General features: G+C 46.0%; 1 protein-coding gene across 1 annotated transcript in view; it reads left to right on the plus strand.

The window, feature by feature from the left end:
- The first annotated feature begins 14377 nt into the window (after window positions 1-14377).
- LOC119654365 overlaps window positions 14378-17213 on the plus strand; it is a 35258-nt gene continuing 32422 nt past the window's right edge. Inside the window, exons 1-2 of the mRNA XM_038059710.1 lie at window positions 14378-14530; window positions 15356-15584. Coding sequence (XP_037915638.1) covers window positions 15500-15584 — 85 coding nt within the window. The 5' untranslated portion in view covers window positions 14378-14530; window positions 15356-15499. The remainder of the gene's footprint in view (window positions 14531-15355; window positions 15585-17213) is intronic.

The following is a 17213-nucleotide window of genomic DNA, read 5'->3' on the forward strand; positions in this document are numbered from 1 at the left end:
AATGACAACAAATAAAAGCCTGGGCCGGATGCAATTGCGGCCGCTTTCTCTCGGTTTGGAGACATGATATGCTGTGGTTTGAATATTGGGGAAATCAGAGGCTCTCCACAGGCAATTTGCGAGTGAAAGTGCTTAGACAAAAGACATCATTCGGGTGTTAGTAACAACAAACAGTTTTCATACCAGGTGGGAATAACTTGTTGGGAAAGCAATCCTTTAAAATAGCGATTTTTATTATAAATCACGTTTTATTCAGTGAAAAAAAAACGAATGGATTGCCTCTTTGTAATCTTGCAAGTCGTGAGGGCAAAGACACAAATGCTTACTGGGAAGCAAACATCTTTCTACAAAAATAAGTGCGTAGGAATGAGCCAGAGCATATACTCCGCCCGTAGGAAACGTGTCAAAGGGGAAAGCCACTCCATTCTTTTGGTGGTGTAGAATTGATTCCTTCCTTTTGAAACAGGTGCCGCATTTATATAGTTTTACTATCGTTTGTTGTTATTATATGGTTACCATCTGTCCTTTGGTGGGGTATAGGGCGTCATCCAGACGTACCGACCATCACTCGTGGTTACCTAAAATGAGCTTCAGCCCCCTTTCACGAATTCCCAAGTCCTTCTTTACTGTTCTGCCTCAAGTGTCCTTGTCGATTCCCTTGAGAGAATGGATTTCACTGCATACCAAAGACAAGAACACAATTGTCGCCGTCGTGTGTTTACCACGCTCCAATTTGCTTACAACTTCAACATCTCCTCCATGCGATGATAGAGGATTCGGACATTCGGGACAGTCTGGGGACTCGTCCGATCCGAAGTGATGCAAGTACTTCATGTATCCACTGTGTCCCCTGAGAAAATGTGTTAGATGGTAATTCAATCCTCTACGTTTTTGCTCAAACAAATCTCTCAATATATGGGATTAGTGTATGGTTCCAGCGCCCTTTTCGGAGTTTTTCCACCGTTGCCGATATCCCTGTATCCCTTCTCCATCGGTTGGGTTCGCCCTCTTTCTCCGCCTCATTCACTAGAAGATCCAAGGGAATCACCCCCGCGATGACGCACACTGTCTCCCCAGATCATCTATGCGCCGAGGTCCACCAATTCGATATCCCTAAAAGCTGGCTGGTGTCCTACCCTACGCCATCGCTCCATCTTAGGCAAGATCTGCCTCGTCTTCTTTTTCTACCATAGTTATTACCCTTATAGACTTTCCGGGTGGGATCATCCTCATCCATACCGATTAAGTGACCCGCCCACCGTAACCTATTGAGCCGGATTTTATCCACAACCATACGGTCATGGTATCGCTCATAGATTTCGTCATTGTGTAGGCTACGGAATCGTCCATCCTCATGTAGGGAGCCAAAAATTCTTCGGAGGATTCTTCTCTCGAACGCGGATAAGAGTTTGCAATTTTTCTTGCTGAGAACGAAGAAGTTTCCGAGGAATACATGAGGGCTGGCAAGATCATAGTCTTGTACAGTAAGAGCTTTGACCCTATGGTAGCTTTTATCGGTTGTGATTTTCGACCCTAGATAGGAGAAATTGTCAACGCCACGCCAGATACTGTTCTAAATGCGTTGCACACCATCAGCGCAATTGACCGTTATGCCGAACTTCCCCTTCTCTGGTTCCAGGTGTTGTCCAGGACGGATTTCACAATCCTTGCGAAAAGCAGCCGGCGACTAAAGTTTAGCCCTTCAATATTGAACATCATCTTTGCTAGAGATGAACTAGCCTTTTCTGTTTTTTCTTGCACATAGTCCAAGTGCTCTTTGGTATATGGTATATGGTATCGATCATTATCCCCAGGTATCTAATGATCAATTTTGAAACGACATGGTGATTATCAACCCCAATTTTGATAGTATCGTTTTTCCTGCGATTGGTAATAACGACCGTCTCCGTTTTATCATCCGCTAGGTCCAGTTTCACCATTGGTAACCGTGCTTTGAAGGCATGAATGGTTTGACTTCCATAAAATTCCACGTCCTTGGGATGTTTTGTGACTACTACCACCGCCGGGTCGTCTGCAAAATCATTAACGTTTCCTACTTTGGCGCGCGAATGTTAAGCACTCCATCACACATTATGTTACACAGCAGGGGTCCCAATATTCACAACATATTCTTTTGGGCCGTCTCGTACCAAAGAAGTCTCTCCGAAAAGTAACTCTCGATCATCCAAGCAACTAGGAACATTCAGTTTAGCCAGGATGCCTTTAACTCGGCTGGAGATGGCAGACATCCAGCGTTACCACCGCGCAACAGTTACCAGTGGCCGATGCTTACCAAGCCAGACCCACGACCGTTGTTATTGCATCGACGTATACCGCGGTCTCCGAAACCCATACTGACGCTCCGATAGACTATCCGCTAGCTCGACGAACAGAAGCAGTCTGTTGTACATCACCCTGTTCAACATGTACCCCATAGTGTCTCAGAGACAAATAGGGCGATATGAAGAGGGTGCGCCAGGTGGTTTTTAGGGCTTGGGTAGCACAATCAACCTCTGCCTCTTCCACTGGGCGGGAACCAGTCCTTCTACCATGCATGATTCAAATGTGCTTACGAATTAACTACCTGGGCATGACTTTAGTACCCAACTTCAGGGCTTTGTTCAGAATATCGGCTAATCCTAGAGCCTTATTATCACCAATTCGTCCATACATTTCTTGTAGTTCCTCTTCGGTCACCCCGGATATTGAGAAGACGTCCTGTTGAACCGTTGGCGGAGGTTTGTTTTCTTCCTGTTGTGGCAGAAGAATCAACAAGAGTTGTGGGTTCGCGAATCGTAGTTCGTATTTACCTCAAGGCACAGCGGCTTGTAGAAATTCCGCTTACATCTCCGTATAGTCTTCTTAAGGCCACTTCGAAGATCGCGATATCCTTTTTTCATCTGCCGATGTTCTGCCTTGTGCAAGTTGTGTATAAAATCCCGCTGATGATGATGATGTTTTGGCTTCTCTCTTGTCCTTCGGCGAAGTCTCTTCGCTCGTCTTGCCTTCGAAAATGGGCTCGCATCCAACGTTGGCTGGTATGATGTCTATCTACGCCAAGCTTTCAAGTAGGATTTGGTTCCTGATGTTCGTCACTCGACTTTCCCAGTCCAAGACACCCGCGTTGAAATCACCGGCAATAATTTTGGGGCTATGGCATTCAGCACCAAGCCGTCTAGCATCTCCTACTCCGCGCACTAGCAGCAGCGTAACAGCTGTAGATATTGACGCCGGCCCCCAAAATGCCACTTCTTCTTGAAGCAGCATGTCCATATTGCCGTATTACCGTAATTTCGGTAAGGTTCACAGATTACTGTATCGTTCACATTCGCTCTCGAATGGTTTGCGGGAACCAGTCTTGAACTGATTCACAATGGTCGGATCAACCGCATTTAGCCCTACGATTCAGCTCCCTCCTGTATGCCAGACATATGCCCCCATCTGCAACGTGCCGATCGTCCACTCCACACTTCCTGCACGTTTTCGACCTCTCATAGTCACCAGTACACACTGCTGCAAAGTGTCCGAATTCGAGGTATCTGAAGTATCTTTCGAAAGGTACTTGCTTCCTAAGCTGGTAGACAGCTCATTCGAATGCTGCGAATCCTGCCGCGCCACGCAGCATTTCAGAGCCTCAAATCCAACCCCAAATACAAATTTCGGGAGTTGCCCATCTTTGGCTCAAACCTCTCTCTCTGCTGCGAAGACTCGGAAAAGGGACCTCGGCCATACATTCCGGCCACATTTCGCAAGGAGGTGCTCCACGCAGTTCACGACTTGGCGCATCCCGGCATCAGGACAACAAACCGGTTAGTCACCGGAAAATACTTCTGGCCCTCCATGAACTGGGCCAGAGAGTGCATCGCATGCCAAAAGTGTAAAGTCTCCAGGCATGTAAGGAAAGAAGTGGGCTCATTCCCCCGCACTACCAAGCGTTTCCACACGATACACCTCGACATAGTAGGGCCTTTGCGAGACTCGCACGGTTATAGGTATTGTCTCACAATCATCGACAGGTTTACCTCTGAAAGACATTACGGCGAAATCATGTGCCGAAGCCCTCTGTCGAGAGTGGATACCTCGCTTTGGCGTTCCTGCAGTGGTCATCACTGACCAGGGAATGCAATTTGAGTCCACCCTTTTTTCCGAGTTAGGCAAACTCCTTGGTTTTAAACGCCAGCGGACTACTGCATACCACCCGCAATCCAATGGGATGCTAGAACGTTGGCGCCGGACGCTGAAAGCCGCCATTATGGCACGTGACGATCCGTCCTGGTCCCAAGTCTTGCCTCTCGTCCTACTCGGCCTACGTACAACCCGACGAGAGGAATTTGCTGCCAGCCCTGCAGAGCTGGTATACGGGGAGAACCCAAGACTCCCAAGCGATCCGGTCTTCGACAAGAGATCGGGTCTCACGGAGTCGGGGTTGGTGCGTCTGCTGAGGGACAATCTCCGACGCATCAAAGCGCCACCACCCACTCGACACTCGTCCATACCTGCTTGTTCGCCCAAGGAACTGGACACATGCACGCACGTGCTGATCAGGACGGATGCCGTCCGGAAGCCGCTACAGCCTCCGTACCGCGTTCTCGAGCGGGGAGAACATTTCTTCCAGCTCGAGATCGGTGGACACAGGAAGGCGGTCTCTCTGTCCAGGCCGAAACCCGTGTCCGCCCCGAAGCAGCGTCGTGTCCGTTTTGTGGATTGACGGCGAACGAAGTTCCGGGATCAGTCGCCGAAACCCCTAGGTTTCATCTGGGGGCGGAGTGATGTGGTGCGGCAGGATTCGCAGCATTCGAAATTTATTTCGAATGTTGCGAATGCGAACGAATAGATGGCGCGGATCTATCCACTTTGCGGAGCTCGCCACGGGAGTGGAGGACCGGCGAGAAAAGTGTGCCATGAGTTAGGGGCAGAAAAGAAACACATGAAGCGAGAGACTCTCTTCTGCCTCTAACGAACAAACAGTCACAGTCACACAAATTATTTAATAAAGTCTAATGGTTAAATCTATCGAGTATTGATTGTAAAAACCCAGTCTATGTTCCGGTGTACCTAAAAGTGTGGTTTGCAAAGAAATTAATATTAAAGTTAAAGATTCTCCTCCTTTTGTGAAAGTTGAGGCCGTAATTGATGAATTATCCGGTACCGTCGCCGCTTCAGCTTTCTTTGGCGAAGAAGTTTGCCTGCGTTCTCACCTACCTTATATTGAGGAGGTGTAATCTGCGTTTTTCTCCTCCACCGCTCTAATACACGACAAATTAATGCCCAGTTCAAAATTCTGATATTTTGGTGGGTATTCCTTCTCTCCGTGATGTGTTCTTCCAGTGAAGGAAACGCTATTGCAGTTTGCTACCTACTGCGTTCGTCTTTTATAACAGCAGCATTCATGTCGATCCGGAGATTATCTGTATTCCTTTCCGAGTCCTGCGATGAATCTAGACTGCCAACGGGTAACGCCCTTGGTGGTGACCTGTCAATCTCACTTCCACTTTACAACTATCTCTTATAGCATTACATGCCACAGTAGCGAAGTTTCTCACTATTGAGGTACTGGGGCCGCTGGACCGCCGGGAGCCCACTTGCCTAATCCTAAAAACTGCCGGTAATGGTTTCCGAAAACTTCGTAAAAAAATTTCTTTTCTCATCTTCCATATTTGCTTTGACTTCTAGGTATCCTTCCTATTGCCAGTTTTTATCCACGGGTGGGCGTTTGTTCCCAACTAACTGGCTTTCGCATACGCGGGCCCATGCGTGCATATTTCCTGATGCGTACATGTACATGCCCATAACGCATTCGCCGAGCGTTCCCTTATCTGCACGAAGAAACGCTCCTGATTAGAGATTTGGCAATTCCACACTTTGATTGCCATTGGTGATCATTTTGCATGTGTCACTTCCATATAACAACACAAAAAGAACACTAACACAGAACAGTTTAAACTTGATCTTGGTGCCGAGATAACTGCATTTGCAGACTTAAGGCAAGGCAACGAAAGCGGATCTAGCGCTGTTATTGCGCTGGGCAATATCTAGTTCGGTACCACCATCAACAAAAACCACGCTTCCAAGATACACGAATTGATCTACGTCATTATGTTCTGCCCATTAATACAGATTGGGAGAGTACAATGACCCGCCAGACTAAGAACTCTTGGTTCTTATTGAGGTTTATACTCAGTATAATTCTCGTTGTACCTCTTCCTAAATTCAAAGTCATTTGGCTAATGTCCAGGGACTCGGTCAGAAACTAAACAGATGTGGTCAGTGTACTTCGAGGATTATTTTAGCTATTATCGTTGCGACCAGAGATACCTCTCCCATTGCCACATTCAAATGAGTGCCGTTTTTGAAATGTTGACGATCATCCCCTTCTTCCATTCTGTAGGGAAGGTTTCGGATTCTTAAGATTTCGGCACTAGTAGAAGTAGCAGATCTGCTGTAACTGCAGGTGCAGCGATAAATAACTCAGCGGAGACCGTCAACCCCAGTAGCGTTAGACCATTTGATTGCATTGATGGCCGAAATGATTTCTCTTTTGCTTGGAAGAGTCCGTATCCACATGTTGCAGTGATTAGCCATTTCATCCACAAGAGAAGAAACTTCACCGAATGTGATACGGGTAAGAACCGTGGTGAAGTATTCTTTCCACCTCTTCAGTTGCTCGTCCTTGGCAAAACCATTGAAGGATTGCGACGTAGAGCAGAGAGAGAAATACTCTTCAGAGGTCCACCATCTAACTTCAGTTAGGACCAGAATATCCAGTTTATATCGTTGGAATTGGAGAAAGCGAGCATTTTGAGTCCCTCGCTATTGTTGTCGAGGAGAGTGTGCATATTCCGAGGACTGGCTGTGAAGTATATTCAAAGGTCTAAAGATGGCTTTACACTGTATTAGCAAACTCGTACCAGCCATTGCGGCTAGTACTGCAAGCGATTGTTCGACACGTAGGGCTTCAAGTATGCTTTTTAAGGAGTTGGCTTTAGAAGATATTCCAGATTGCTGAAATTGTAGGCGAATGCCTCCAGATTCTTCCGATTTTCTGTTGGAGAAAGCATCGCCACGAAAACAACGAACCGATAAAACTATTTTTGCCAGCAATTTAAATTTAATATATTTATGAATATTTATTTTCAAATTTAATTTATTTATATGTTTTTGTATTTTAGTTTAGTGTGGGGAGCCGCGGCTTCAGGCACTCAGACCTTTTCTTAGGGCCATTGTACTATCCCCGGAAATTGATGCTATTCAATGGCCTCCTGTCTCCGTTCGTAGGCTTTTGCGAAGCTGAGAACTTTTCCCACAAACAGAGATTGCGCAGACTCTTCGTTAAAGAAAATCTTACCGAAGTGCTTTCGTATGCGACCTTAGGGGCCATGCATTGGTTGCATATAATCAAGACCACCACCCCAAATTTTTCTATGGGATAGTTTAAGGTACAATGTCTCGTTAAAAGCCATGCTACGGTTTTCATTTCTCTTAAGGGACAATAAAAATACTGCTCTAGCGGCCTGCAGTTCTTTCACAAAGATTTTCCCCTGGCGGTAAACTTGACAGTTGATGGCCAGATTCCATAAGCTGGTTCTGACCCCAGCTTTCAGTACCTAAAACTTTCTATGGGCTGGTTCCAGTAAACCAGTTGGGAGTGTCGTCCCGACGTACTCGAATAATGCGATCAGACTCGAGTGTGAAATGCGCCCCATTTGATGCGGCTCTTGCCACGAAGCTTCTCCGGAAGTTATTTGTACCATGGGGACGTTCCAGGAGAATTCCAGTGGTATATGTTTTCGGCCCGTTTTGTTTTGCTATTGGCCTCTTAATGGAAGTTTCATGGTGGTGGTGGTGGTTATGCCCATATCGGCGTAACCCTTAGTTCGGCAAAGATGTTGGATAGACCTTGCATCCACTGTTATGGATGTTAATCCTGCACTCAATAAAAAGCAGTACCACTGTGCCAGTCACGGTCGGCTTCTGATCTCCAAATCAAATCGTGTTCAAAAAGGATCGTGAGATTAGGCCTACATGGTAGATACGTTAAATTAAAACGTGTTTTGTGTATACCGGGCGGAGGTACTGGCGTTAATCATTCTGGCCAACAGCCAAGCGGCCATTAACAATTTGTACTCGGTGGCAATTTCTTTCAGGCCATAGGGGTGCAGAGGGGAATGAGCAGGCGGACAGACTGGTAAGGTGGGGCTCCGCTTTTGACAGTCCCTCCGTAATCACAGTCTCCGTCCCATTTGCACTAGAATATAAGGGACCATCCCGCAGACTCGGCATACCCTAGATTTCGCATTACCAAAGTTGGGGAGAGAAAGGGGAAACCCTCTGGAACTTCCTTTGCGATTGCTCAGCTCTACCAGCAGCCAGGCTGCCGACACTAGGTAAGTAATTTTTCGAAGATTTCAAAAAGGTATCTAGTGGTATGAGCAGGCTGGATTTTACTCCCATTACTTTTTTACCCCCTCCCGTATTGGTAAATCAGACTTTTGTAATGATCTGGGAATTCAACGAAGGCCATAATCCCTGGGAAAAAAGCTTCTCCACCGCACATGGAACCGAAAAATTCGTGAAGCCGGTGCTGCAATCGAGAGGGAGGATATATGGCGGATCACATCCTCAACAGATGTCTCAACTGGCTCACATGTCAATGGCACACCCCTTTTGGGGTTCCCTAACTACCTTGGCACCTTCTGGTCATAATAATTGACAAATGTGGACTAGGAAGAATTTTATGCTCGGTACACTTATTATGGTAGGACAGTGCCAGGCTGACTTAAATCAGCACTGCGACGCCAGTAGATGATTTACCGAAGTTATGTTACTCCAATGAAACACCTGTAGTTGAGAATCTGGACATACTCAGACATTTTCTGTCGTATGCAGTCGGTTGCGACGGTATGGCGAAAATCACTCCAGACCTGCTCAGAATACACTTTTCAGATTATTGAATGAATCCTAACAGAGCCTTCAGACAGTGCATGTTTTGGTGACAAAAGTATCGCATATAGTGATACGAGATGCTCTAATCCGTAAGGGGCAGGATGTTAGAGAGCAGGCAAATACAAATTCTATTTCAGTGAGCCCTAGTTAAAGTTGTTCACAGCGAGTAACCCACGCTGTGGGCTATGTGGGTTGTAGTATTAACTCATAGAAGAGTTAACAAATACTAGTATACAGGTCCAGGGTTATGCTGACGAAATCGTATTAATCTGTAGGAAGTGCGCGTGTGATCACCTGAGGGCAATTAGGCTACATGGTATTTGGTTAAACGAGAACGTCCTTCCGAGATTGACTCCACTCTATCTTCACATACAGATTCAGGCAAGCCAGATAGTTTTCAGAACTTCGAGGAGGGGCCCAAAGGAAGATTGATATTCTTTCTAGATACTATCTCGAATTACTGATACTAAGGGATAGCATGGCAGTCCGGTTTCATTTTGACAAACAAATTTAAACAGGATGGAGCAAGAGCGCAAACTGCAAACGTTCAATTTACCTAGTGCGATAAAAAAGCTCTTCCTCAACACAGGGTCAGCGGGGGCCCGGCTCGATGGTACAAGGAAATCGTAATACTACAATGGATAAACACGCTAGCATATTTTAGGCAGAAATATATGCTATTGACGGATGTCTTCGTCGACTTCTAAGGGAACTGTAGAAGACAGAACATTACTATTCTAACTGACAGCCTTAGGTCACGTAGGTCGATCCTTAATAACTTTAAGCTGGTATAAGGATGCCTTATTGCACCTAATATGAGCAGCTTGTATGGTCAGGTCTGGATACTCCAATTCCAGGCAATAAGACAGTCGAAGGCTGCTCAGAGCAGGAGCAGAAATACCGTTGGACAGAAAAGAATCCTTTTGTGAAATCGAAAAGGGGTTCATATAGGTTAAATTAACACGTGAGGAAGCTAGAGACAACTGGGGACACTGTTTGCAGATCCTGATCTGTTGATCTTCTGATTCTGGAACAGAGTCCGGCACTAGTTCAAAGCAGTTTAAGGCACTTAGGAGACTATATAATATCAGAGGTTTGATAGACCTTAATAGTTGATAGGTATACTACTATATAACCATTATGGAAGCACAATAGTTCTTCTAGGATCCTGTGCAATTCCCTAGGCACAATTATTATTATTAAGGAGCATTTCTTTACAAAATGCCCTTTGAGTTCGAGCTTAAGAATACACTCAAAGTATTCCCGTTGTCGGATTGTTTCTGACGGCTACTGTAAAACACGCTTTCTTGACCTGGGAGCCGGTTTCTGATAGGATTCTCACTGCAAGATTCCGGTCTGGTGTTCGACATCGTGCACCAGTCCATTGCAGAACAGCCAATCATAAGATCGTACCTCCCGATCTTGTGCAAGTAAGACTAAAAACCCCCATGCCTACTTAGAAGTTGGGTAAGGAAGTAATCAATTTCCCAATGCGCTCGGTGCAGCCACGAATCTAAATTGTCGATGAGCCGCACAGTCCGTCTACCTCTTTGCTTACTTTGCCTGAAAAGTTGCCACTCAGTAAGTGTGCGCTAAAGTTCATCACGGGCAACCACCTCTCTTAAATTTTCTTATTTGAGGCTGTGGATAGCTTTACGTTCCTTAGCAAGGAGGTATCGAGGTCACTCCCACGATCACCATCACGGCCGGTTAACTGACAGTGCGGTAAGCAGACGCCCCTAGCAAAGCTGCACTTGGGCAAGGCGCTTTCAACACACCTCCTTGTCAAGGGAATCATCGTTACCTCCGTGGCGGAGAGCAGGACGGACTGTGTTACTCCCATAAGAAAATGTCTCCTGGTAGATATAGGGTCCCCAACAATTGCCATTAACCGACTCAAGATAGAGACTCTAGCTGCGGTCCTATCCCCTGCTGTTTTGATTTGATCGAAGAAGCTCATCTTTGAGTCGAGCATTAAATCAAGGTATTTGACTGCTGGTTTTAACTCTATAGTTAATTCGCGGTTCGATATGGGACGTAGGGTCGAGATTCTCTTTTTGGTCAAGATGACTACTTTAGTTCTTTCCAGCGCAAGGCTGAAACCCTGATCAGTCATCCATCCCTCTTACTCGTCGCATCAATATGCCAAGTCTGCTTTGCGCCCGTTCAAAAAGTACTGTAACATTGTCTGCTTAACCGACCAGACACGACTTTTCTGGTAAGTCGAGTCTTAGCACACTATCGTAGGAAGCATTCCAGAGGTCCGGCCCTAGGCTAGATCAATGTACTACTCTCGACGGGACCTCCATCCTTCTCTGGCCCTTTAGGCTTTGATAGAACAAAGGGCGGTCTTTCAGATAATCCTTCAATATCTCATATAGCTCAGCACATGGAATGAGTTTTCTAATGTACTTGGCATATCTGTCCATCTCACAAAATCGAAGGCATTCATAACATCAAGCGTTATGAAGCGGGCTATCCGTCGAGATGGGCCATGTGCCTCGGCTCGATGAACCACATCCATGACCTCCATAATAGCATTAACCGTGGATCTCCCTGCTCTGAATTGGATCTGTCTTCAGTTTCGGCAGCGGGGTTACTCCTGATGAGCTTTTCGAGCACTTCCCCAGTGGTGTCAAGTATACACATCGGTCGGTGCAGACGGCAGCTCAGGGTCGCCTTTTCCTTTCCTGATTAGTGCGGGTCTCGTCACCTTTCAGCGGCAAAGAAAAATGCCCTCCTTCAGCCAAGCGTGGAAAACGCCGAGAAGCAAGTTTGGCTGTTGACGCAACACCAGTCGGCATACCATCAGGAGCTGGTGCCTTCTTGTCTTTCATGGTGAGAACTACTTCCTCGAGCTTTTTTATTGTGAAAAGGGGGTAGTCTTCAAAGCTTCAGTGCTGTTGACATCAACCTGCACGGGATGTCTGGGGAATAATGCTCGTACAATGCGCTCCATCTGGTTGATACTTAGTCTCCAGAATTTCCGCAGGGCCCTGCTTTCCTGGGTGACAAGTTTATAGCCAGCTCACCACGAGTCCTCATTTACCTCGCTGACTAAGTTCTGCCAACTGCTAGCTTTGCTTCAATTTATCGCACTGCGGAGTCTCCTTTTTGCTGATCTATACTGTGCCTTTATTTGCTTATTCTTTGCGGGCGTGTAAACGTTTTGCCAAACTTCGAAGCTTATGACACACCTTGCGTTGATCCGCAATTTCTACCGTCCGCCAGTACATAGAAGGCTTTTTATGGCTGGGGTCTCTCCGAGGCATGAAAGTTTCACACGCTGTCGTTATCAGGCTCATCACTGATTTTACGACAGTATCAGCTGCTACATCGCTCGGGGAGCGCTACTTTGAACGCTATGTACTGATGATCACTAGAATTTACCAACCGACAGTGTTAGAAATTCCGACGTAAAAGTTGTGTATGCTTCCTTCGCAGCCAGAACGTTGGTGTGGATCCGGTGTTTAAAACTACGAGCCCAGTTCGGTCTCCGGCTGCTCCATTGTCTTCGGATTTCATCTTGTAGCGGATTTCACTGAGAACTTTCACAAATGTGCCTTCCTTCCATTGGTATAATGAACAGAGCCGACGGTTTAGTCCTTCTTCGTTTCCTCGTTTTCGGTTTGTAACCTCTTTGCCTTTAGATAGACGGGTCTTTGGTGGCGTAGTGAGTTCCTTCCTTTTGTCTTTCCGCTTGTTCCGCAGTTCGCTTTGTACCGGCTTATCTGCAATCCGTTTGACACATACAGTGTTCCCAGCGAGAAATACGGCTGTTTCTTTTTCCACGCGTCTTCCACTGATGTCCAGATTCGCCTGTAAAAGAAGATATGGTCCAGTAGTTCTTCCAGTTCCATTAATCCTTTTTGCCAATTTACTGACATTCTTCTGGAGAAACGTTGTTAAGGGCACTTGTTTCACCACTCTCGCGTATTTTCTGATGAGTCTTTCCTCTTCGGCTCTAGCTAGGATGTTCTACTGCATTTCCACTCAGTTCATGTTCGAATCCACCTGCTTAGGATAAGCGATTTTGACTGGGATGTTTCTGAACAGGAATACGGTAGAGTATTAAAGTTGTCGTTCCGCACCGTCAGTCGCATCTCTTTGTATATTATGTTATTTGGGCGTCCGAGTGTCACATCGGGTGTTTCAGCTCTCGCTGCCACTTTCGTTGGTCAACGCATTTTCGTCCTTCTCCCAAACGCAGTCAACTTTCCTTCCGTGATATTTCGCCGAATTTTTGTTTTTGTCCTCCATGGTGTGCAAGGGAGCGGGCCGCAATGGTCAGGAACGGGTGTTCCCTCGAGGACAACGTCCCTACCGCAGTTCCCTGGTGCCTGACCTACGTTTAGATAATCCCGGAACTTACGCACGAATCAGCGCTGGCTCGGGGCAACACGTTCTACTAACACCAATTCAATTCACACTATCCGACCAGGGTCCCGAAGAGGCTAACTCCTGATGCACGTCATAACTACATACCACCTTGATAGAGCTAGGCTCATTTCACCCTATCGATGTCGGCAGAGAGCTTCCGATGGCTCCGAGGACTTCTAGTGTGAGTTGACATGTATCGGATATTGGCGGCATGCTGCTAACCGAGAGCCTAGAATGCAGACCACCTAAGTGCTAGAATTACTTATCCGGGCACCTCCGGAACGTCCCTCCCCGTATCGTAAGCGACCCGTTAAACATCACTGACGACCCCTGAAGGAGTGACCCCTGAGGGATGTGTGCTTAGTTACTATATGTATGAACACGAAGAAATGGAATCATACTGTCTGTGAAAGATATTAATTAGCTTATTACACGACAATATCTCAATGAGTCACTGGGGCAACTGTGCTTATCAGGATAACGTTCGAAGTTCGTGCGCAGCATCATATCTTGAAGTTTATCCCACACTACATCTAATATAATACATATAATATATTAGATATAGTGTGGTTTATCCATAGAGTATGGTTCACCGTTGGAAGTAATGAATCCGCAATGAGTAGAGTTCAAGCGATAACGAATTACAGTTTTAAATGTTTGTACATTTCTGATAATTCTTATAGAGTCCTAGGGAAACAAAATTTTCATTGTTGATATCTGCAATTGCCAAGATGCAAGTGTGCATTTGGTAACCGGCATTCAATCTTCACTCGCTGGGCTGATTTGCCAAGCTTGTGTGATCGATAGGCTCTTGCTAGTCTAAGCATATTTCATTTAATGGGGAACAATAGATGTATGATTATTGAGCTGACTAGTGTGCGCGGCACATCACAATACCGTACTATATGTATCTTTGCAAGTAGTGCGCACATACTGCCATTAAACTCTCAGCCTATATGGACGAGCGATATTTCATTATCACTTTGGGAAATGCGTACAATTCCAGCGTGATTGTATCGTAAAACCACTATTGCTAATCAGTGCTCACATGAGTTCCCAGTGAGCTTCGGTGAGCTGAGGTTCGCGGCGGCAACGATCGATTGGCGGAGTGTCTTGAGCGTAGCACGGAATCCAGCATATCGAAAAGATTCCGTACTGACGAAGCTAAAGGAGCCCCTACCACTCCACTGGGGAGATAAGAAAGCGTGTAAGTAGTGCGTCTTGGAACTCGGCTCCGGCAGCGCAAACCTTAACGCGCTAATGACCGTGTGACGCTTCTTATCACAGCCAAACACAAAGCTAACGCGCATGTCGACTCCAATCTGACGAAATGACTCAGAAAATTGTTTTTCAATTATGTACGAGTATCCCCCAAGCTTTTTATTAGCCGGTGGTTGCTGCTCTTCGATTGATCGTGTGGGGCTGGCACGTAATTTAAGTACTATTATTAGTTATTACACGGTTTCCATAAAGATATACGTTAGAGTCCCGCCAACGCCAGACGCGCGAACAAAGAGTCGCCCAGGAATTAATTACGAAGTGCACAAGTGTCGCGAGTGTGATCTTGAACGCGATTTCATGCGATCACCTTGAACGCTGCCTTCTTAGGTTTCCTCAATTTTCCCGATTTTCACAAAGTGCATCTATTGTCGCGGCAATCGTCACGAGATAACATAAAGCTGACCCTGGTCAGTGGAACCGTCCAGGGGGTTGCGGTACAATAATCGGAAATCGCAAATAGTGATTTTGCAAGTTTTTATTTTGGAAGAAAACTAAGGAAAGTTTAGAAAAATATCAGTGATCGCGAGTAGTTTAAGTGGTCTGAGTGTCGCGGTCGGAACGATTTTCTCTGCTCGCTTTCCCAAAGGCTTTTCCGATGCGGTTCGATCGGCGAATTTCGACCAGGCAGACGCGATCAAAATCGAGAGTGAACGCTAGACGCGTGGTGAAGCTGCTGCCGGTGGCACGAAAAAGTTTATTTTAGACGGGAAAGAGTTTATTTTCGCTTAATCTCTTGACGCACTGATTTCAGCGGGGATCCAGAGGCGAGTACGTAAGGTGAGAACGTTATGCGGCCGCACCTCTTGGCGTCTTAGGGGGCGTTCGAATTCCGAGACAGTTTGGCCGACTGACCTAGCGATCCATCCACCCAACCAACCATTTCGCTATTGACGAAATGACCGATACAAGAGGAAAAATGTTACGGAAACGCGGGATGCTGCACGGCATCATACTGATAGCCACGATAGTCGCTGTCATAGGTGAGTGAGGCTGTGCTTTGCAGAACATTTTCCAAGGAACTAGTTCTCATTTTTATCAAACTGTGAATAACAAGGCTCCATGTTATCTTTGACTAATCTATTCAGTCGTTGATTAGTAATAAATTCTGGTATCGCGAAAAAAGATGTGTATTCCAGGGAAATGGGTAAATGTATGGTATCAGTTTCTTATCTTAAGTACAAAATTTCGCGTATATTAGTTTTTCGAGGGAATTTTATGTATGTACTGTTGATAAGGGTTTGTAAAGAACCTCGACACAAAGTAAACTTTATCTAGCATTTTTTAAGGTTTTGTTTGCAAAACAAAACCTTATTAAAATTGGTTCAATGTCTGTCTGTCTGTCCGTCTGAGGATCGAAACGATTTCTTTTCTGCTTGAAGGAACAGTCCGTCGCATTTGCATTGCGTGGTGACTAACAATTTCATCCATAAGAGCAGGAACAGCACCGGACGTAATACGATTAAGAATGAAATGCTCTTTGAACCTCTCCAGTTGCTCGTCATAGTGGATGGGCGTTCAACCATTAACGTCATTCACAGGACCATCGAAAGATTTGTGATCACATCCAAGCTCTTTCATGACGCGGTATTCACTTCTGAAATCATTACGTTCTGCGGCATCTTCTGCTTCCCTGATCCGCGCAACAGAAAATGCATAGCCATAGCCCCCGCATTCCGATCAGCAAGATAGCTCTCCCACCATCGAGTGGCAGCTGGATCACACAAGTGGCCCATGTTGAACTTGGGGAGTTGCAGTTTTTCAACCCTGCGAAAAGTGGCGGACGCAACACGCAAACGAACGTAAACGACCATCAGATGGTGATCCTCTTCGATGCCGATGTCACCACCTCTCATCACCATACATCAAGGAGACATCTCCTAAATCTACCGCTGATCGCGAAGTGATCAATCTGGTTGCCCCGTGTAGTGTCCGCTAGTGGAAACCCAACTGATGTTATGACAGGCTCTATTGTCGAACAATGCACAAACTTCCCACCATTATCGATTCAGTCGCCAAGACCACGTTTCCCCATCATATGTCCAAGCAAGGTTTTGCCAGAGCCCCGCCTTGGCAATCAAATCGCCTATCACGATCACAATGTTAGCTTTTGGATGTCTTTCCTGAATTACGGGTAATTACCCACCATTCTTTACCACCATATCGGAAGTCTCCGTTGGTGCATAGCACTGTGCAGTTTTAATGCTCCTTAACCTAGACCGGGATTTTGCATTCAGAATCCTGTCAAAAATCGGCTTCCAGATTAAAAGATCAGGCCTTACTTTAGCCGTCAGAAACAACCCGACATCGGATTCGCGTTTGGTACCCCTCGGATTTCCAGAGTACGAAAAGACATTGCAAGGAAAAAGAAAAAGGAGTGCTCTTGAGAGTCTAACTATTTAAATTCACTTAGGTCCAGAATGTCCAGGTTATAGGGTTAGAATTTCCACTTTCAATCACTACCGTTCTCGAAGAACGTGCGTATATTCCAGAAAGCAAAGGTCTTCGGCGTGGGGTCAGCCCCTATCCAAGGCATTGTTAATGTTTCGATAGCAATAAAGTTTAAAAATTTTCAGGTTGCTAGCGCACAAATTTCTATCCCACGTCGTGCT

This window comes from Hermetia illucens, chromosome 4, assembly GCF_905115235.1.
Source record: "Hermetia illucens chromosome 4, iHerIll2.2.curated.20191125, whole genome shotgun sequence".
NCBI lineage: Eukaryota > Metazoa > Arthropoda > Insecta > Diptera > Stratiomyidae > Hermetia > Hermetia illucens.